We start from the raw sequence: 21,819 nt of genomic DNA on the forward strand, positions 1-21,819 counted from the left end.
ATTAGACACGAATTAATGAAAATTGCTTGGAGGCGGGGTTAGTTTTTGCAATTTTAACCCCCCACACGCCTCCAATCCCGCCTCAACGGCCCGATGAAAATCGAGCCCAGTCTCCACTTAATGGTTTTTAGTCTTCAAAAGTCAGTATGGATGTGGCCTTTCATGTTAGCCCCTGTCTTTCTTGCACCATTCAGTGAAACTGCCAGTGATGTCATTTTAACTCTTTCCCCACTGCAGGAGAGATGCAGAGTTAAGCACCTCCTACACCATCACAATAATGAGCCCTTAACCCAATCGTAAATCTCCCACGGTTCCACCTCTCGCATCAGGCATTCCTCTGCCCTATCTGAAGAGAAAACATATTTTTTGTAACAATTTACGGGTAAATTTATATAATGGATCTGCATCCATGCGGAGCTGGATTGGGGTTGTCAGCCTCTCCTCGCCAATATGCATCACTTTTATAACCCTAACTCTGAAGACATTGTGTCACAAGTCCTTCTTAACTTCAGTTTATAGATAACCTGTGCTGCACCTGCCCTGGGAGTGTTTGATGGGACAGTGTAGAGGGAGCTTTACTCTGTATCTAACCCGTGCTGCACCTGCCCTGGGAGTGTTTGATGGGACAGTGTAGAGGGAGCTTTACTCTGTATCTAACCCGTGCTGTACCTGCCCTGGGAGTGTTTGATGGGACAGTGTAGAGGGAGCTTTACTCTGTATCTAACCTGTGCTGTACCCTGCCCTGGGAGTGTTTGATGGGACAGTGTAGAGGGAGCTTTACTCTGTGTCTAACCCGTGCTGTACCTGCCCTGGGAGTGTTTGATATTGATACAGGCTGCCAAAAATGTGTAAGAGTCTGTATCACTAACATACCTCATCTTGATCAGCAGAAAACTCACTGAAAACAAAATAAAACAGATGTTTTCAGCGTGCGAATAAAGTGATGTTAAAGTGGATCCTTGAGCTTATTTGTAAACATCAGTACTTGTAAGCTGCAAGCTTTTAACCATCTACTGTTATACTGGCTTTAGTCTGATTGATCAGATGCAATGAATCTTGTTTGTCCTCCTCCTTAGTGTCCACCAACCTGCCTGTCATGATCTGGATCTTCGGTGGCGGTTTCGTGGCAGGAGCGGGACAGGGAGCCAACTTCTTGAACAACTACCTGTATGATGGGCTGGAGATCGCGTCCCGCGGCAAAGTGGTAGTCGTGACCTTCAACTATCGGGTCGGCCCGCTGGGTTTCCTGAGCACAGGAGATGCCAATGCACCAGGTTAGTGTCAAGTCCCATTCACCCATCACCCCCCTGCGTCACTGATTGGTTCCCGGTCCGGAAACTCCTCAATTTTTAAAATTCTCATCCTCGTTTTCAAATCCCTCCATGGCCTCGCCCCTCCCTATCTCTGTAACCTCCTGTAGTCCTACGACCTTCTGAGATCTCTGCGCTCTTCCAATTTTGGCCTTTTGAGCATCCCTGATTTTCATCGCTCCACCATTGGCGGCCGTGCCTTCAGCCGCCGAGGCCCTAAGCTCTGGAATTCCCTCCCTAAACCTCTCCACCTCTCTCTCCTCCTTTAAGCTGATCCATAAATCCTACCTCTTTGACCAAGCTTTTGGTCACCTGTCCTAATATCTCCTTATGTGGCTCTGTGCCAAATTTTGTTTAATAATTGCTCCTGTGAAGCACCTTGGGACATTTTACTACGTTAAAAGTGCTATATAAATGCAAGTTGTTGTTGTAGTACTGTCGCCAGGATGACGCATGGTCAGTGTGCATTAGTGCCACTCAAAACCACTGTATGGGGCTGCAGCTGGTGCAGTTCCTGTGTGGGGTGTATGTGCAGGTCCCTGACCGTGTGGGGATATCAACAGGTGACTATCGTGGGAAGACTGAGATTCTGAAATAAAAGCACAAAAGGCTGGAATCCGACAGCAGGTTGGTCAACATCTGAAGAGGTTCATGTTTCAGGTGGGACCACTCGCCAGAACTCCCAGCTGCTAACCAGTAGTCCATCGTCCTCACCAGAAGGGTGGAGAAGATGAGTAAATGGGCCAAACCTTCCTGGGAAGAGTTCATAAGAACATAAGAAGTAGGAGCAGGAGTCGGCCATTTGGCCCCTCGAGCCAGCTCCGCCATTTAGTGAGATCATGGCTGATCTGATCTTGGGCTCAGCTCCATTTCCCTGCCTGCTCCCCATAACCCTTCACTCCCTTATTGTTCAAAAATCTGTCCATCTCCACCTTAAATATATTCAATGACCCAGCCTCCACAGTTCTCTGGGGCAGAGAATTCCACAGATTTACGACCCTCTGAAAGAAGAAATTCCTCCTCATCTCAGTTTTAAATGGGCGACCCCTTATTCTGAAACTATGCCCCCTAATTCTAGATTCCCCCATGAGGGAAAACATCTTCTCTGCATCTACCTTGTCAAGCCCCCATGTTCATGACACACGCCGTTATTAATGAGCAAATCGACCAGCAAGTTCAGGGGATTAAGAGATACACCGTGAATTGCGAATCTCCAGAGCTTGCTGGTCGATTTGCGTCGTCCTGCTGATTGCTTTGCACAAACAGCATCTCCCCCTCAGCCTCCCCGTTATTTTTAAGAACTCGCTGGATTTCCACATTAATTGTTCTTTAAACTCGTCGCAGAAAGTTAGGGCTGATAATTAAGAGCGCAAGTAACCTTTTAACTACTTGATAATGGTTAATGCAGTGCCAATCAACCTTTCTGGCCCAGAAAGGAAACAATTTAAACTGTGGGGTCTCATTCCTTCAGGTAATGAATTCTTCTGAGAGAGTTAAAAAATTTGAAATTTGAAATGTTTGCACTTTTTCTTACTTTTCATTTCTGTCTCATTTTTCTCTCTCTTAATCCAATCTTTCTTTCCCTCTCTTTATTTCTCTTTCTGTACCTGTTTTGACTCTAATTCACCCTATTTCCTTCTCCGTCGTTCCTCTGTTTCTTTCTCAATCATGGGTTGAGGAGATAGACTGTTTGGTCCCGTTGTTCACTGAAGCCCAAGATGCCCCGTGGCCCTCCCAACGCTGTTATCAGCTCACACTTCCAGCAAGTTACAGCGCAAAAAACATTTCAAACTGAAGGGTGCGGGAAAAAGTCTAACTAACGGGGCACATCGCGAGATGCCCCACTCTAGCAAGGTTTGGCCCATTATCTCACCCTGGTTAGGACCACCTGCCAGTTATTGGTTTTGACATTTTGTGTCGTATGAAATCCATTTTTTCTCAAAATATTTCTTTCTCTTGAATGAGGATTGTTTTTTGAGGGTGAGACTCCCTTTTATATTAAGAAATTTCCTTTCTTTAGCCTTGCCGGAGTCTCAGCTTGCCTCAATAGGCAGCACACTCGCCTCGGAATCAGTAACTCATGGGTTCAAGCCCCACTCCAGGGATTTAATCTAGGCTGAATTTTTCTAAGTCTCTTGTGAGTCACCTTGTTGAATGCCTTCTGAATATCCATATTCCCTACATTCCCTTTATCACTTCTTCAAAATACTACTTTTTTGGAACAAAGGTTGCCTTTAACAAATCTGTGCTATCTGATTAACCTGTGCATTTCTAAATGCTCACTGATCTTATCTCGAATTATGGATTCTAAGAGTTTCCGCACAACTGACATTATACTAATAGGTCTATAGTTAGCCAGTTTATCCTTCTCCCTTCTTGAATAAAGATATTACACTCTGTGCCATACTGTGTTCTGTTATACTGTGCCCTCTGCACCATACTGTGCCCTCTGCACCATACTGTGCTCTCTGTACCATACTGTGCTCTCTGCACCATACTGTGCTCTCTGCGCCATACTGTGCTCTCTGCGCCATACTGTGCTCTCTGCGCCATACTGTGCTAACTGCGCCATACTGTGCCCTCTGCGCCATACTGTGCTCTGTGCCATACTGGGCTCTCTGTGCCATACTGTGCCCTCTGCGCCATACTGTGCTAACTGTGCCATACTGTGCTCTCTGTGCCATACTGTGCTAACTGCGCCATACTGTGCCCTCTGCGTCATACCGTGCTCTCTGCGCCATACTGTGCCCTCTGTGCCATACTGGGCTCTCTGCGCCATACTGTGCTCTCTGCGTCATACTGTGCTAACTGCGCCATACTGTGCTCTCTATGCCATACTGTGCTCTGCGCCATACTGTGCTCTCTGCGCCATACTGTGCTCTCTGTGCCATACTGTGCTCTCTGCGCCATACTGTGCTCTCTGTGCCCTCTGCGCCATACTGTGCTCTCTGTGCCATACTGTGCTCTCTGCACCATACTGTGCTCTCTGTGCCATACTGTGCCCTCTGCGTCATGCTGTGCTCTCTGTGCCCTCTGTGTCATAGAAACATAGAAGATAGGAGCAGGAGTAGGCCATTCGGCCCCTCGAGCCTGCTCCGCCATTCAATGAGATCATGGCTGATCATCCAAATTCAGTACCCTGTCCCTGCCTTCTCCCCATATCCCTTGATCCCTTTAGCCTTAAGAAATATATCTAACTCCTTCTTGAGTATATTTAATGAATTGGCCTCTACTGCCTTCTTTGGCAGAGAATTCCACATGTTCACCACTCTCTGGGTGAAGAAATTCCTCCTCATCTCTGTCCTAAATGGCTTACCCCATATCCTTAGACTGTGACCCCTGGTTCCGGACTCCCCGACCATCGGGAACATCCTTCCAGCATCTAGTCTGTCTAGTCCTGTTAGAATTTTATAAGTTTCGATGAGATCCCCTCTAATTCTTTTAAACTCCAGCGAGTACAAGCCCAATCGACCCAATCTCTCCTCATACGTCATTCCTGCCATCCCAGGTATCAGTCTGGTGAATCTTCGCTGCACTCCTTCCATGGCAAGAACATCCTTCCTCAGATAAGGCGACCAAAACTGCACACAATACTCAAGATGTGGCCTCACCAAGGCCTTGTACAACTGCAGCAAGACATCCTTGTTCCTGTACTCAAACCCTCTCGCTACGAAGGCCAACATACCATTTGCCTTCTTAACCGCCTGCTGCACCTGCATGTTAACTTTCATCGACTGGTGCACAAGGACGCCCAGGTCTCGTTGCACTTCCCCTTCTCCCAATCTATTGCCATTCAGATAATAATCTGCCTTCCTGTTTTTGACACCAAAGTGGATAACCTCGCATTTATCCACGTTATATTACATCTGCCATGCTTCTGCTCAATCACCCAACCTGTCCAAATCATACTGGAGTTTCTCAGCATCCTCCTCACAGCACACATGCCCACCCAGCTTTGTGTCGTCTGCAAACTTGGAGATATTACATCTAGTTCCCTCGTCCAGATCATTAATATATATTGTGAATAGCTGGGGTCCAAGAACCGATCCGAGTGGTACCCCACTAGTCACTGCCTGCCACTCGGAAAAAGAGCCGTTTATTCCAACTCTTTGCTTTCTGTCTGTCATACTGTGCTCTCTGTGCCATACTGTGCTCTCTGTGCCATACTGTGCTCTCTGTGCCATACTGTGCCCTCTGTGCCATACTGTGCCCTATGCCATACTGTGCTCTCTGTGCCCTCTGTGCCATACTGTGCCCTATGCCATACTGTGCCCTGTGCCATACTGTGCCCTCTGCGCCATACTGTGCCCTATGCCATACTGTGCCCTGTGCCATACTGTGCTCTCTGTGCCATACTGTGCTCTGTGCCATACTGCAGTCTTTCTGTGTGCCCTGTTGTTTATCAGTGCTGTTTGTTGTTGATAAACAGGTAACCAAGCTTTGTGGGACCAGCACATGGCCATTAGTTGGGTGAAGAGAAATATCGCTGCGTTTGGTGGGGACCCAAATAAAATCACCCTCTTTGGAGAGTCAGCAGGAGGTGCTAGTGTCTCCCTTCAGGTAACTCGAGTATGACGTTATGACGTTGATGGGTGGTGTGGTGGATCGGAGATTCAGTCGCGGTCTGGACTGAGTTAGCTGGTCTGAGGTGGAGCAGCAGTGAGGCTGTTACAATTAGCCTCAGTGACGCTAGGCTAGAGAGGCGAAATAATATCAGCCAGGATTGCTATTCCTCATCATTATCCCTGCAGAAAGTGGTGACAGGATCAAGCTTGACTGTGACAGTTCGCACAGTCGAATTGCCAGCTGGCACTCACTGCTAAGGTTCAAAATTAATGGCTAATTCAGCAAGGTATTAGAGGACAACTTTTTTTTTATTTGTTCACGGGATGTGGGCGTTGCTGGCAAGGCCAGCATTTATTGTCCACCCTCAAGAAGATGGTGGTGAGCCGCCTTCTTGAACCGCTGCAGTCCATGTGTTGAAGGTATAAAGCAAGAAAGTAGCTCTACAGAAGCCTGAAGGCCCAGGTCCAACAAAAATCTCGCGACCTAAAGAACAGATGGTGGGTGGAGAAAGCGCAGGAGATCCAGCAGCTAGCCGACAACCACAACGTGCGTGGATTCTTTAGCGCAGTCAAGACCATCTACGGCCCAAGCACCCAAGGCCTTTCCCCACTGCGGGCCAAGAACGGAGAGATACTCATCAAGGACAGGGTAGCAGTCAGTGCCCGCTGGAAGGAGCACTTCGAAGATCTCCTTAACCATGACTCTGTCTTCGACACAAGTGTCCTCAACTCCATCCCACAGCATGCTACCCGCCACCATCTCAGCACAACCCCAGCCCGGCATGAGGTTGAAAAGGCCATCCGACAACTGAAGAACAACAACCTCAGGAGCAGATGGAATCCCCTCCAAGGCACTAAAGCATGGCGGAGAAGCACTACAGGTACGAATTCATGAACTCATTTCTCTTATCTGGAAGGAGGAGAGCATGCTAGGGGATCTCAGAGATGCCGTAATTGTGACCATCTTCAAGAAAGGTGACAAGTTCGATTGCGGTAATTATAGAGGAGTTTCCCTGCTATCTGCCACAGGGAAAGTCATCGCAAGAATCCTCCTCAATCGCCTTCTCGCAGTGGCCGAAGAGCTCCTCCCAGAGTCGCAATGTGGATTCTGCCCACTAAGGGGCACAATGGACATGATCTTCACCGCACGTCAATTACAAGAGAAATGCAGGGAACAACACCAACCACTGTACATGGCCTTCTTTGATCTCACAAAGGCCTTCGACACTCAACCGTGAGGGATTATGGAGTGTCCTCCTCAAATTCGGCTGCCCTCAAAAGTTTGTCACTATCCTCAGCCTGCTTCACGACGACATGCAAGCCGTGATCCTGACCAACGGTTCCACCACAGACCCAATTCATGTACAAACCGGGGTCAAGCAAGGCTGTGTCATTGCACCAATGCTCTTCTCGATCTTCCTTGCTGCAATGCTCCATCTCACCCTCAGTAAGCTCCCCACTGGGGTGGAGCTAATTTACAGAACAAACGGGAAACTGTTCTACCTCCGTCGCCTCCAGTCCAGATCCAAGGTCGTCCCATCCTCTGTCGTCGAATTACAGTATGCAGACGATGCTTGCGTCTGCGCTCACTCGGAGGTCGAACTCCAAACCATCGTCAACACCTTCACTGAAGTGTACGAGAGCACAGGCCTTACACTAAACATCCGTAAGACAAAGGTCCTCTATCAACCTGCTCCCGCCACACAGTGCTGCCCCCCCGATTATCAAAATCCACGACAAGGCCTTGGACAACGTGGACCACTTTCCATACCTCGGGAGCCTACTGTCAAAAAGGGCAGACATCGACGACAAAGTCCAACACCGCCTTCAGTGTGCCAGTGCAGCCTTCGGTCGCCTGAGGAAGAGAGTGTTTTAAGACCAGGACCTCAAACCCGGCACTAAGCTCATGGACTACAGGGAAGCAGTGATACCCGCCCTGCTGTATGCCTCAGAGACATGGACCATGTACAGCAGGCACCTCAAAGCACTGGAGAGGTACCACCAACGCTGCCTCCACAAGATCCTGCAAATCCATTGGCAGGATAGGCGCACCAACGTCAGTGTTCTTGCTCAGGCCAACATCCCCAGCATCGAAGCTTTGACCATGCTCAATCAGCTCCAATGGACATGCCCGATACGAGACTCCCAAAACAAGCGCTCTACTCGGAGCTCCGGCACGGCAAGAGAGCCCCAGGTGGGCAGAGGAAACACTTCAAGGACACCCTCAAAGCTGCCTTGAAAAAGTGTAATATCCCCACCGACACCTGGGAATCCCTGGCCCAAGACCGCACAAAGTGGAGAAGAAGCATCCGGGAAGGCGCTGAACACCTCGAGTCTCTTCGCCGGGAGCAAGCGGAAGCCGAGTGCAGGCAGTGCAAGGAGCGCACATCAACCCAAGCACCCCACCCACCCGCCCCTTCAACCACCGTCTGCCTCACCTGTGACAGAGACTGTAGGTCCCACACTGGACTCATCAGTCACCTGCGAAATCATTTTTAATGTGGAAGCAAGTCATCCTCAGTTCCGAGGGACTGCCTAAGTAGAAGAAGAAGAACTCCCACAGTGCCTCTAGACTGACACTCCAGTGCAGTATTGAGGGAGTGCTGCTCTGTCAGAGGTGCCATCTTTCAGATGAGACGTTAAACCGAGGCCTTGTCTGCTCTCTCGGGTGGATGTAAAAAATCCCATGGCTACTATTTCAAAAAGAGCAGGGCAGTTCTCCCTGGTGTCCTGGCCAATATTTATCCCTCGTTTCCTACAACAGTGACTACACTTCAGAAGTACTTCTTTAGAAGTGAATCGATATTGGACGTCCTGAGGTCGTGAAAGGTGCTGTATAAATGCAAGTCTTTCTTTGTTTCAGAGAGGCTTTGACATCGGGCAAAAACACCTTAAGAACAATAGATGCCCCTCCCCCCACAATGGCCCAATGTGTTAATGCACTGACTGAGCCTTACAGAGCAGGGGAGTTCTCCCTAGTGTCCTGGGGCCAATATTTATCCCTCAATCAACATCACTAAAAAACAGATTATCTGGTCATTATCACATTGCTGTTGTGGGAGCTTAGCTGCTGCGTTTTGTACATTACAACCGTGACTACACTTCAAAAGTACTTCATTGACTGTAAAGTGCTTTTTGGGCATCCTGAAGTTGTGAAAGGTGCTATACAAATGCAAGTCTTTTTTCATCTAAGCCATTGTACTATGTTAGGGGTGCTTAATGTGGATCCTGAGTACAGATCGCAAAGACGAGCTCCAATCTCTCTCCCCACACCCCCAATTAAAAAAAAATCTTCAATAAATGTATCCTACAAGTCAAACCTATTTAGATCTTTCTGATAATGTCTCCGCTTTCTTTCACAGACGTTGTCACCATACAATAAAGGACTAATAAAGCGAGCGATTTCACAGAGTGGAGTAGCTACTTGTGGCTGGGCAATTCAGAGGAACCCACTGCACCAGGCACAGCAGGTCAGTGCAGCTGCAGGAACAAGAGATGCTACCCAATAAATTCTCCTTCAGAAGTTAAGAGTTGAGTCAATGCTAAATTGATTAGTATATTCAAGACAGAGATCGATAGATTTTTGGACACTAAGGGACTCGCGGTATATGGGGATCAGGCGGGAAGGTGGAGCTGAGGTAGATCAGCCATGATCTTATTGAATGGCAGGGCAGGCTCAAAGGACCGAATGGCCTACTCCTGCTTCTATTTCTTATGTTCTTATGATCCAGGCTGAGTTGGATCGGGCAGGGCCAGCATTCAGTATCGATTAGGCACTTTACAGCCTTCTGGACTCAACATAGAGTTCAACAATTTCAGATCATAACCCCGGCCCCTATCATATATATATTTTTTATCCACACTTTTCTTCTGTTCTTCTCTCCCACAGGGCAGCTGTCTTCCATTCTGCCAGCGCAATTTACACTTCATTTAGAGCCATCCTTTGTTTCTTAACCTGTCCCATTACCATCTCCTTTTGCCTTAAATATCTCTTAATGTCTCTCAATGTCTCTTAATCTCTCCTGCCTTCTATCCTATCACAGGCCTTCCCTTTTGTTCTTTCATCCCCTCCCCCATTTCCCAGCCACTACACTTACTTAAAGATCTCTTCCATTTCCTGCTTTTTTCCAGTTCTGATGAAAGGTCATTGACCTGAAACGTTAACTCTGTTTCTCTCTTCACAGATGCTGCCTGACCTGCTGAGTTTCTCCAGCATTTTCTGTTTTTATTTCAAATTATCTGATTTACTTATTGTGGTGAAAGATGCTATTGCTCCAAAACACTGAGGTACAACATGGGCTCCACAGGGTGATTCTCGATCCAGGCTGGTCTGGGGTGAGGGTGGGTGCTTGGTTCAGAGGCTAGGGAATTCATAATGAGAAAGAGCATGTCAAGGTGGAGTCATCCCAGGGCTGTTCTTGCACATCTGGGGAGCAGTTTGCCTCTCTGGCCTTTCAAGCAGCAGATGGTGTCTGGCAAGGGGCAGGTCTACAGAAGGAGGAAGCTGACATAAAACTAGGGAGGGGGTTTGGGGCGGTGGGGGGCACAGTAAATGTCTCAGTCCTGGATTCAAACTCGGCCCACACTGATGGGACGGCAGACACCAGTCTCTCTATGGCCATAAAGATTGTTGGCACAGAAGTGCCCAATATCTCGGAAGTGCCAATACCACGGAAGTTCCCAATATCACGGAAATGTCCATAACTTGACACAAAGTGGCAATCTCGCGCAACCTCCAGGGTGGTTGAATCAGGAAATGCAAACTAATCACAGTAGTCCGCAGGGAATGCTCTTCTGAGTTTGGGTCTAAGGTACACTCTGGGAGTGTAAATGGAGAGTGCTTGACCTGGGTCTTCTCGATGAGGGCACTGGTTGCCAAAAGTGAGGAAGTGCTAATAGAAGTAATACTTATTGTGTATGAAAATACTAATGCCCCATCTGGTATCTTTCAGCTTGCTGAGAAGGTTGGCTGTCCAAGAGATGACCCTGCTGCCATGGTGGCCTGTCTGAAGATCACAGACCCCAAAGCTGTCACTGTGGCTCTTCCCTTGAAGCTTATAAACATGGAAAGTAAGATACATGAAAGGATTATGTGAATGTTCCTGTTCTGTTTGAGGACATTTGACCATATTTCCACAGAAAAAATGGGGAAAAGTGCTGCATTTAAATTTTGGGGTCTTCAAATCAAAATGTATTCACCAAGTTCATAAAGAATAGCATTGAAATGAAAGGTGGTTAAGCTGGGAATGGGCTGGGTATTGAAGTTGCTTCTCCCAAGACTGAGAACAATAAGTAATTCACTAGCCTGCCTGAATAATTGATAAATACCTTGCGCCCATTGTATTAGGAGGTCTCTGGTCCTGGGCACTCAACTGGAGTTGTCTGGCATAAGTCCTCTCCCTCAGGGAGATGAAAACAGAAACAGTCACTAACAGGCAGTTGTGAGGGGGAAAGCTTGCACCAGACTCAAGATTAGAATGCAAAAGCACAATTTGAAGTTATTTTGTTGGAGTCAAGCAACATAACCCACTGATGTATGGAAGCATTGTGTGGTCATTGTTTGTATAAGTATGTGAAGAAAAATTGTAACTGTCAGAACTGCTTCTTTGTATGTTCATATGCTGTGGAATAAAGCAGCTTAACGATTCATATTTGGCTTCACCGTACCGAGTATGTTCTCGGTCCGCCTTTGAAAAGGATGGAGGCGCTCACGTGGGGGTATCTGTAACAGACACAATATCGAGTTGAGAACACAAAGGGGTCCTTTTGTTACACCCCTGGGCTACACTGTCAGATAGTTAGATATTAGGCAGTGTGGGAACACTCCTGAACATAAGGTGCTCAGACCACTTACGGGAGTGACGAGCACAGTGGTGCCCAAGAGAATATCTAAGGCAAGACTCTAACTTGTAACAGGACAAAGATTGCGTGGTCAGCCCAACTTTGGAAGAGGGTATGGAGTCACCTGTGCCTCAGAATGTCCCATTGTCCCACCTGAGCAAAGGTGTGTGGGGGTGCAGAGCCTGTTTGTGGGGTGCAGCCAGTCTGAGTGAATAAAATGGAGAACAAGGTTGATTAAATATATATATATTTTAAAACTGTGCAAGTTTCTTGGTGTGCATGAAATAAACCATAAATGCACTGACCTCAATCCAACGTGTAGAGTCATGTTGAAAGGGCCATTGTAACTGGTGACATGTTAAGAGCTCCTAGTGGCCTAAACAGAGAGCTGCAAAAAGAAATGGGATTGGTCACTCAATGACATCTTCCCTTCACTAATTTCACAATCTATCTCTACATATTCACTATTGTTGAGAAAAAACAGTCGCTCAGAAAAGTTGCTTTTGTAGGAGTTTATTGCAGAGGATCTGTTGCAATGGGAACTTTGCCTCTCTCCTCTGGAAATCCAACCCCCCGCCCCACATTCAAAAGCTTTTTCTTCTACATAAAATTTTACAGCGCAGAAACAGGCCATTCGGCCCAACTAGTGTTTATGCTCCACACGAACCTCCTCCCACCCTACTTCATCTCACCCTATCAGCATAAGCTTCTATTCCATTCTCCCTCATGTGTTTAGCTAACCGCCCCTTAAATGTATCTATACTATTCACCTCAACTACTCCTTGTGGTAGCGAGTTCCACATTCTCACCACTCTCTGGGTAAAGAAGTGTTTTGATTCTCCCTCCCCCTTCTTCCCTTCTGCTCAGTGTTTACTGTTTGTTTCCATTGGTCTGTAAAATGCTCTGAGACCTCCTTCTGCACTGGAGGGCCACAGAAAGGGCAAGATGTTGTTGAACTTCCTGTAGCAGCCAATGCGTTGCCATTTGAAGCAAGTTATCAGGGCAGGAAACGAGACTGCCTCGAAAACTCCTGATATGGCAGCAGTTCGTTATTGAGTAGGGAATGAGTTCACGGTATTATTTTGCACTGAAGAGAGTGGAACTGACTGACTGACTCCTCCCTTTCTTTTCATCTTGTAGCTCCACTTATATTCTACCTGACATGGGCTCCCGTCATCGATGGAGACTTCATTCCTGATGAGCCAAAGAAGCTATACCACAATGTTGCTGGTATCGATTACATCGCCGGTGTTAACAATATGGATGGACATCTGTTTGCTGGCTTGGATGTTCATTCAATCAATCAGGCTGGGCTAGGAAAGACCTACCCGTAAGGAACGCGGCTTATTTAATTGAGTGTGTTGCTTTTTTTTGTTGTTGTCAAGGGTGAGGCTCCCTCTTAAGGCACTTCTTTCCCTTCCCCGAGTCTCTACATCACACACAAGTCTTAGAAAGAAAGACTTGCATTTATATAGCACCTTTCATGACTACCAGACGTCCCAAAGCACTTTACATCCAATGAAGTACTTTTGTAGTGTAGGAAATGCGGAAGCCAATTTACGCACGGCAATGTGATAATGACCAGATAATCTGATTTAGTGATGTTGGTTGTGGGATAAATATTGGCCCCAAGACACCAGGAATAACTCCCCTGCTCTTCTTTGAAATAGTGCCATCCACCTGAGAAAGCAGATGGGGCCTCGGTTTAACGTCTCATCCCGAAAGACGGCACCTCCAACAGTGCAGCACTTCCTCAGTACTGCACTGTTGTGTCAGCCTAGATTTTTGTGCTCAAGTCTCTGGAGTTGGACTTGAACCCTCAACCTTCTGACTTAGAGGAGAGAGTGCTACCCACTGAGCCACAGCTTCTCTCAGACCAGATTGATCCCTGGGATGAGAGGGTTGTTCTATAAGGGGAGATTGAATAGATTGGGTCTATACTCTCTGGAGTTTAGAAGAATGAGAGGTGATCTCATTGAAACATATAAGATTCTGAGGGGGATTGACAGGGTAGATGCTGAGAAATTGTTTCCCTTGGCTGGAGAGTCTAGAACTAGAGGGTATATATAGTCTCAGGTTAAGGGGTCGGACGGGTTGCACCTGAACCAGAACAGGACAAATATCCTTGCGGGGAGGTTTGCTAGCACTGTTCGGGGGGGTTTAAACTAAAATGGCAGAGGGTTGGGAACCTGAGCAGGGAGACAGAGGAAAAGGAAACAGGGATAAAAGCAAAAGATAGGAAGGAAAAAAACAAAAGTGGCAGTCAGAGAAATCAACGGTTTAAATCAAACGTGGCCACAGTAAATAATAATTCTAATAGGTCTAAGAGCGTTAAAAAAACAAGCCTGAAGGCTTTGTGTCTTAATGCGAGGAGCTTTTGTAATAAGGTGGACGAATTGGCTGCGCAAATAGAGGTAAACGAATATGATTTGATTGGGATTACAGAAACGTGGCTCAAGGATGGCCAAAACTGGGAACTCAACATCCAGGGGTATTCGATATTCAGGAAAGATAGGCAAAAAGGAAAGGGAGGTGGGGTAGCATTACTGGTTAAAGGGATTAATACAATTGTAATGAAGGATGTTAGCTCTGATGATGTGGAATCTGTATGGGTAGAATTGAGAAATACTAAGAGGAAAAAAACATTAGTGGGAGTGGTATATAGACCTCCCAACAGTAAGGCGGAGGTTGGGGATGGCATTAAAAGGGAAATTAAAGAAGCGTGCAATAAGGGCACAGCAGTCATCATGGGTGACTTTAATCTACATGTAGATTGGGCCAACCAAATTAGTAACAATACTGTGGAGGAGGAATTCCTGGAGTGTTTACGGGATGGTTTCCTGGACCAATATGTTGAGGAACCAACCAGAGATCAGGCCATCTTAGACTGGGTATTATATAACGAGAAAGGATTAATTAGCAATCTTGTTGTACGAGGCCCCTTGGGTCGGAACGATCATATGATGTTCGAATTCTTCATTAAGATGGAGAATGAAGTAGTTGACTCAGAGACTAGGGTCCTCAATTTAAATAAAGGAAACTACGATGGTCTGAGGAGCGAGTTGGGTGGGATTGATTGGGGAATGGCACTCAAAGGGTTGACGGTGGATAGGCAATGGCAAACATTCAAAGACTGAATGGATGAACTACAGAATTTGTTCATCCCAGTTTGGCATAAAAATAAAACAAAAAAGGTGACTCAACCGTGGCTAACAAGGGAAATTAGGGATAGCATAAGATCCAAGGAGATGACATATAAATTGGCCAGAAAAAGCAATAATCCTGAGGATTGGGAGCAGTTTAGGATTCAACAAAGGAGGACAAAGGGATTAATTAAGAAAGGGAAAATAGAATATGAGAGGAAGCTAGCATGGAACATAAAAACTGACTGTAAAAGCTTTTATAGATATGTGAAGAGAAAAAGATTGGTGAAGTCAAGCGTAGGTCCCTTGCAGTCAGAATCAGGGGAATTTATAATGGGGAACAAAGACATGGCAGACCAATTAAATACATACTTCACTTCTGTCTTCACAAAGGAGAACACAAATAACCTCCCAGAGATGTCGGGAAACATAGGGTCTAATGAGAGGGAGGAACTGAATGAAATCAGTATTTGTAGGGAAATGGTGTTAGGAAAATTGATGGGACTGAAGGCCGATAAATCCCCAGGGCCTGATGGTCTACATCCCAGGGTACATAAGGAAATGGCCCTAGAGATAGTAGATGCATTGCTGGTCATCTTCCAGAACTCGATAGACTCTGGAACAGTACCCATGGATTGGAGGGTAGCTAATGTTACCCCACTATTCAAAAAAGGTGGTAGAGAAAAAGCGGGGAATTATAGACATGTAAGCCTGACATCGGTAGTGGGGAAAATGCTCGAGTCTATTATAAAAGATGTAATAGCAGAGCACTTGGAAAGCAGTGACAGGATCGGACAAAGTCAACATGGATTTACAAAAGGTAAATCATGCTTGACTAATCTACTGGAATTTTTTGAGGATGTAAAATAGATAAGGGAGAACCAGTGGATGTGGTGTATTTGGACTTTCAGAAGGCTTTTGATAAGGTCCCACATAAGAGATTAGCGTGCAAAATTAAGGCACATGGGATTGGGGGCAAGGTATTGACTTGGATAGAGAGCTGGTTGGCGGACAGAAAGCAGAGTTGGAATAAACGGGTCGTTTTCCGAGAGGCAGGCAGTGACTAGTGGGGTACTGCAAGGATCGGTCCTAGGACCCCAGCTGTTCACAATATATATTAATGATCTGGACGAGGGAATTGGATGTAATATCTCCAAATTTGCAGACGACACAAAGCTGGGTGGGAGGGTAAGCTGTGAAGAGGATGTCGTGAAACTCCAGTACGATTTGGACAGGTTGGGTGATTAGGCAGAAAAATGGCAAATGCACTATAATGTGGATAAATGTGAGGTTATCCACTTTGGTGGCAAAAACAGGAAGGCAGATTATTATTTGAATGGCAATAGATTGGGAGAAGGGGAAGTGCAAAGAGACCTGGGTGTTCTTGTGCACCAGTCGCTGAAAGTAAGCATGCAGGTGCAGCAGGCGGTTAAGGCGGCAAATGGTATGTTGGCCTTCGTAGCAAGAGGGTTCGAGTACAGGAACAAGGATGTCTTGCTACAGTTGTACAGGGCCTTGGTGAGACCGCACCTTGAGTACTGTGTGCAGTTTTGGTCGCCTTACCTGAGGAAGGACGTTCTTGCCATGGAAGGAGTGCAGCGAAGATTCACCAGGCTGATACCCGGGATGGCAGGAATGACGTATGAGGAGAGATTGTGTCGATTGGGCTTATACTCGCTGGAGTTTAGGAGATTGAGAGGGGATCTCATCGAAACCTATAAATTTCTGTCAGGCCTGGACAGACTAGATGCAGGAAGGATGTTTCTGATGGCCGGGGAATCCAGAACCAGGGATCATAGTCTAAGGATAAGGGGTAAGCCATTTAGGACTGAAATGAGGAGGAATTTCTTCACCCAGAGAGTGGTGAACCTGTGGAATTCTCTGCCAGAGGGCGGTGGAGGCCAGTTCATTAAATATATTCAAGAAAGAGTTGGATATATTTCTTAAGGCTAAAGGGATCAAGGGATATGGGGAGAAGGCAGGGACAGGGTACTGAACTTGGATGATCAGCCATGATCTCATTGAATGGCGGAGCAGGCTCGAAGGGCCGAATGGCCTACTCCTGCTCCTATCTTCTATGAGGAGGAATTTCTTCACTCAGAGGGTTGTGAATCTTTGGAGTTCTCTACCCCAAAGGGCTGCGGATGCTGAATCATTGAGTATATTGACGGCTGAGATATAGATTTTTGGATTCTAGGGGAATCAAGGGATATGGGGATCGGGTGGGAAAGTGGAGTTGAGGACGAAGATCAGCCATGATCTAACTGAATGGCGGAGCAGGCTCATGGGGCCGTATGGCCTACTCCTGCTCATATTTCTTATGTTCTTATGTTATGTTGACATCTACAGGAGCGACCTGTATAACCTCATTAGAGGTCTGACTGTAGACACGAGAGGACAAGGTACCAACATTACTTATGCGTACTACACCAGGGACTGGCCTTCTAATCCAAGTCAAGAGACCATTAAAAAGACAGTGGTGGAGCTGGAGACGGACATCCTCTTCTTGGTCCCCACCCAACTGGCACTGGATCTTCATTATCAACATGCTCAGTAAGTTACCTGCCAGACATTTCCAGCTGTGGTCACATCTTGTGTGTCCAAGCAAGTGGTGAGGTGTTGGAAGAGGTGGGAACTATCAGACTGTACCACTATGTGAGGGAGGGGAGGATGGACCCAACCAACCACTGGGCACGATATCTACCCAACACTCTGGTCCAATAACACAGGCTACTGAGTCATGAGTATGGTTCATCAGCCCGCTCTTGGATCAATATCATATCCACATACTTCCACTGTAAGACTACAGAAGTATTTTGTTTAAAAACTATATTGTTATTTTCTTAAATGTTTTCTTTTTTTTAAAAAAGGTTCTCTACTCTTTTCCCACCTGAGTCTCCCTGTACTGTTCACAGTTGGATGGACAGGCTGCCTTTGCTCCCAGTCTCTTGGCAGTCCTGCGCTGAACATGGTGCAAACACAGCCGGGCGGGGGGGGGGGGGGGGTCTCTTTCTTTGATCTTTTCCTTCTTCCCCGTGGAACTGTCTGGCTGTCGCTGGGCACCTCCCCATAGCTGATGTCAGGAATTCGGGGATGAGAGTGGTGAGAACTTGCAGCCCTTACAGCAGCTGCTCGTCCAGGGGAAGCTAGATAAGTGCATGAGGGAGAGAGCAATAGAAGGATAGGGTGAGATGAAGTAAGGTGGGAGGAGGTTCGTGTGGAGCATAAACACCGGCATAGACCAGTTGGGCTGAATGGCCTGTTTCTGTGCTGTAAATTCTATGTAATATTGCATTTTTAAAACCTGTGTTTAACAACATTTTTAACTTGAAATTTTCCCTCCATATTTTTTCATCTGTGCTTACATTTCCTCCTTTTGTAATTTCTTCTCCTTCCTTCCTTTCCTCACTCCTTCTCTCCCAGGGGAGCACAGACGTTCAGCTACCTGTTTTCCTACCCCTCCCGGGCTCCTATTTTTCCCAAATGGTTGGGGGCTGATCACATGGATGATCTCCAGTACGTCTTTGGAAAACCATTTGTCACTCCGCTCGGATACCGACCAAGAGACAGAGATGTCTCGAGACATATGATCGCCTACTGGACCAACTTTGCCCACACTGGGTAAGGAAACAGAATAAAAAAGAACTTGCATTTCTATAGTGCCTTTCGTGATCTCAGGACGTGCCAAAGCAGTTTAGAGTACTTTTTGAAGTGTAGTCACTGTTGTAATGTAGGAAACTCGGCAGCCAATTTGCACACAGCAAGCTCCCACAAACAGCAATGTGATTACCAGATCATCTGTTTTTTTGTGATGTTGGTTAAGGGGTAAATATTGGCCCAGGACACCAGTGTGAATTCCCCTGCTTTTCTTCAAAATAGTGCCGCAGGATCTTTTACGTCCACCCCAAAGGGCATTGTGGCCTCGGTTTAACATCTCATCCGAAAGACAGTGCCGCACTCCCTCAGTACTGCACTGGGAGTGGGACTTGAACCCATGACCTGACTCCGAGGCGAGCGTGCTACCCATTGAGCCACAGCTGAATTAAATCAGCATGAGCTGATGCAACAGTTGGTATTTCTAAATAGACAGGCCCAGGTGTTTTTGGTTATTTCCTCTTGGGTTGGACTGACTTTTGTTCACATGGGTGACCTATAGTTGCCATCATTTACACTTACACTAAAACAATTTGATTTTTTAAAATTCTCATGATGTGGATGATGATGCATTTATTGCCTATCCCTTATTGTTACAAAGGATTAAGTGAGTGGGCAAAACTATGGCAGATGGAGATCAATGTAGGGAAGTGAGAGGTCATCCACTATAGATCCAATAAAAATCAATCTAAATATTTTCTTAATGGCAAGAGACTAGGTACTGTGGAGGAGCAAAGGGATTTGGGTGTCCAGGTACACAACTCACTAAAAGCTTGTAGATAGGTAACAAAATGTTATCAAAAAGGCTAATGGAATGTTGGCCTTTATTTCAAGAGGGTTGGAATACAAAGGGGAGGAAGGGATGCTTCAGTTGTACAGAGCCTTGGTCAGACCCCTTCTGGAGTAACTGGGTTCAGTTCTGGGCCCCGCACCTCAGGAAGGATATATTGGCCTTGGAGAGGATACAATGCAGATTCACCAGAATGATAGCACAGATTAAAGGATTAAATTGAGGACAGGTTGCATAGACTAGGCTTGTATTCCCTTGAGGTTAGAAGGTTAAGGGATGATCTAATCGAGGTGTTTAAGATGATAAAAAGGATTCAATAGGGTAGATACAGAGAAACTATTTCCTCTGGTGGGGGAATCCAGAAGAAGTGGGCATAATCTTAAAATTAGAGGTAGGTCATTCAGGGGGTGAAATCAGGAAACACTTTTTCCACACAAAGGGTAGTGGTAATTACAGAGGTACAAGAATTATAGAGCAGTAACAATGGGGGACTTCAACTATCTTAATATAGATTGGGGTCATACTAGTGTAAAGGGCAGAGAAGGGGAAGAATTTCTGAAGTGTGTTCAGGAGAGCTTTCTTGATCAGTATATTTCCGGCCCGACGAGGGAGGAGGCATTGCTGGATCTGGTTCTGGGGAATGAGGTAGGTCAAGTGGAGCAAGTGTCAGTAGATGAACATTTAGGGAACAGTGATCATAGTATCATAAGGTTTAGATTAGCTATGGAAAAGGACAGGGAGCAATCTAGAGTAAAACTGTTTAACTGGGGGAAAGCCAATTTCAGTGGGATGAGAACGGATCTGGCCCGAGTAAACTGGAATCAAAGATTGGCAGGCAAAACTGTAATGGAACAATGGGCTGCCTTTAAAGAGCAAATAGTTCAGGTACAGTTCAGGTACATTCCCACTAGGGGGAAAGGTACGGCAACTAAAGTCAGGGCTCCCTGGATGACAAAACAGATAGAGAGTAAGATGAAGCAGAAAAAGAGCGTGTATGACAGATGTCAGGTTGCAAATACATCTGAGAATCAGGCTATATATAGAAAGGTCAGAGGAGAAGTGAAAAAGAAAATGAGAGGGGCAAAGAGAGGGTATGAGAATAGAATGGCAGCCAACATAAAAGGTAATTCAAAAGTCTTCTACAAGCATATAAATAGCAAAAGGGTTATGAGGAAGGGTGGGGCCAATTAGGGACCAAAAAGGAGACCTATGCATGGAGGCAGTGGGTATGGCTAAGGTACTAAACAAGTACTTTGCATCTCTCTTCACCAAGAAAGAGGATGCTGCCATAAACATAGTGAAGGAGGAGGTAATGGAGACACTTGATAGGATAAAAATTGATGAAGAGGTATTAGAAAGGGGATCAATTGAAATTTTCAAGAGTGAGATCAATAGATTTTTTGTTGGGTAATGCTATCAAGGGACATGGATCAAAGGTGGGTAAATGGGTTTGAGGTACATATCAGCCATGATCTAGTAGAATGGCAGAACAGGCTCGAGGGACTTAATGGCCTCCTCTTGTTCCTCGTTCTCCCTTTGGGGGTCTTGTGGTACACGCACCAGTCCCAGAAACGAGGGCAGTCCCCAGCCACTGATCATTGAGAACTAAGCAGGGGCAGGCCAAGAAGAACCTCCTTCCTAGTTTGTGTTTAGCTTGTCCTAGTTGGGAGCACTTTTGCCGGAGTCAGAAGGTTGTGGTTTCAAGACCTGAGCGCGTAATCTAGGCTAACACGTCAGTGCAGTACTGAAGAAGTGCTGCACTGTTGGAGTTGCTGTCCTTCAGATGCAACATTTAACACCACCTGAACCACTGGAACAGGGTCTCTTTTTTAAGATGCTACGGCTTTAATTAAAGAGTAGTAGGGAATTCTCCTGGCCAACCCTCCATCCTCAACCAAAAAACAGTAGTTGTGGGATCTTTCTGTGCACAGAATGGCCACGGCACTTGCCTACATAACAGTAACTGCACAATGTAATATGTGAAGTGCTTTGGGATATTTAAGAGATGCAGTAAGGCGCTGCATAAATACAAGTGGCTCGGAGAGAATGTAACCAGCAATGACCGAATCTGTTCTGTCTTTCAGTGATCCTAGTAGGGGTGAATCCACAGTGCCCACCCCATGGACCCATTATACGTCAACGTACACCCAGTATCTGGAAATTAACAAGGACATCGACATGAACTCTGTCAAGCAGAGGCTTCGCTATGACACGGTCAACTTCTGGAACCAGACGTATGCTGCTATAGAAGTGACACCATACCCCTCCGCGGGTGGGTTTAATCAGTATGCAACTCTGAAATAAACCTCATTATTTTTTTTAAAAAGGTCTGTTGTTGTCAATGCTTAACTTGACCTGACTGGCTAGGGCATTCATGATGGAATTGGACTCGCAGTTGTGTGAAGTCAGAAATTTATTTTCTTCCCAGCACCCTCCCTCAAGAATTTTTTTTTAAATGGAAGATCTGTACCATTAGCCCCTCCCCTCCCCGCTGAACAAAGGATTGCCTTATGGTA

General features: G+C 46.2%; 1 protein-coding gene across 1 annotated transcript in view; it reads left to right on the top strand.

Moving 5' to 3' along the window:
* Positions 1-21,607, top strand: part of LOC147101592 (bile salt-activated lipase-like) — a 29,985-nt gene extending 8,378 nt beyond the window's left edge. The window contains exons 4-11 of the mRNA XM_085965131.1: positions 1,077-1,274; positions 5,740-5,870; positions 9,238-9,345; positions 10,828-10,945; positions 12,857-13,046; positions 17,209-17,412; positions 18,283-18,480; positions 21,388-21,607. Of these exons, the coding sequence (XP_085821257.1) occupies positions 1,077-1,274; positions 5,740-5,870; positions 9,238-9,345; positions 10,828-10,945; positions 12,857-13,046; positions 17,209-17,412; positions 18,283-18,480; positions 21,388-21,607 (1,367 nt within the window). The remainder of the gene's footprint in view (positions 1-1,076; positions 1,275-5,739; positions 5,871-9,237; positions 9,346-10,827; positions 10,946-12,856; positions 13,047-17,208; positions 17,413-18,282; positions 18,481-21,387) is intronic.
* Positions 21,608-21,819: the final 212 nt, after the last annotated feature.

Source organism: Somniosus microcephalus, chromosome 23 (assembly GCF_052327205.1).
Source record: "Somniosus microcephalus isolate GS21.2 chromosome 23, FLI_Smic_1.0, whole genome shotgun sequence".
Lineage (NCBI taxonomy): Eukaryota > Metazoa > Chordata > Chondrichthyes > Squaliformes > Somniosidae > Somniosus > Somniosus microcephalus.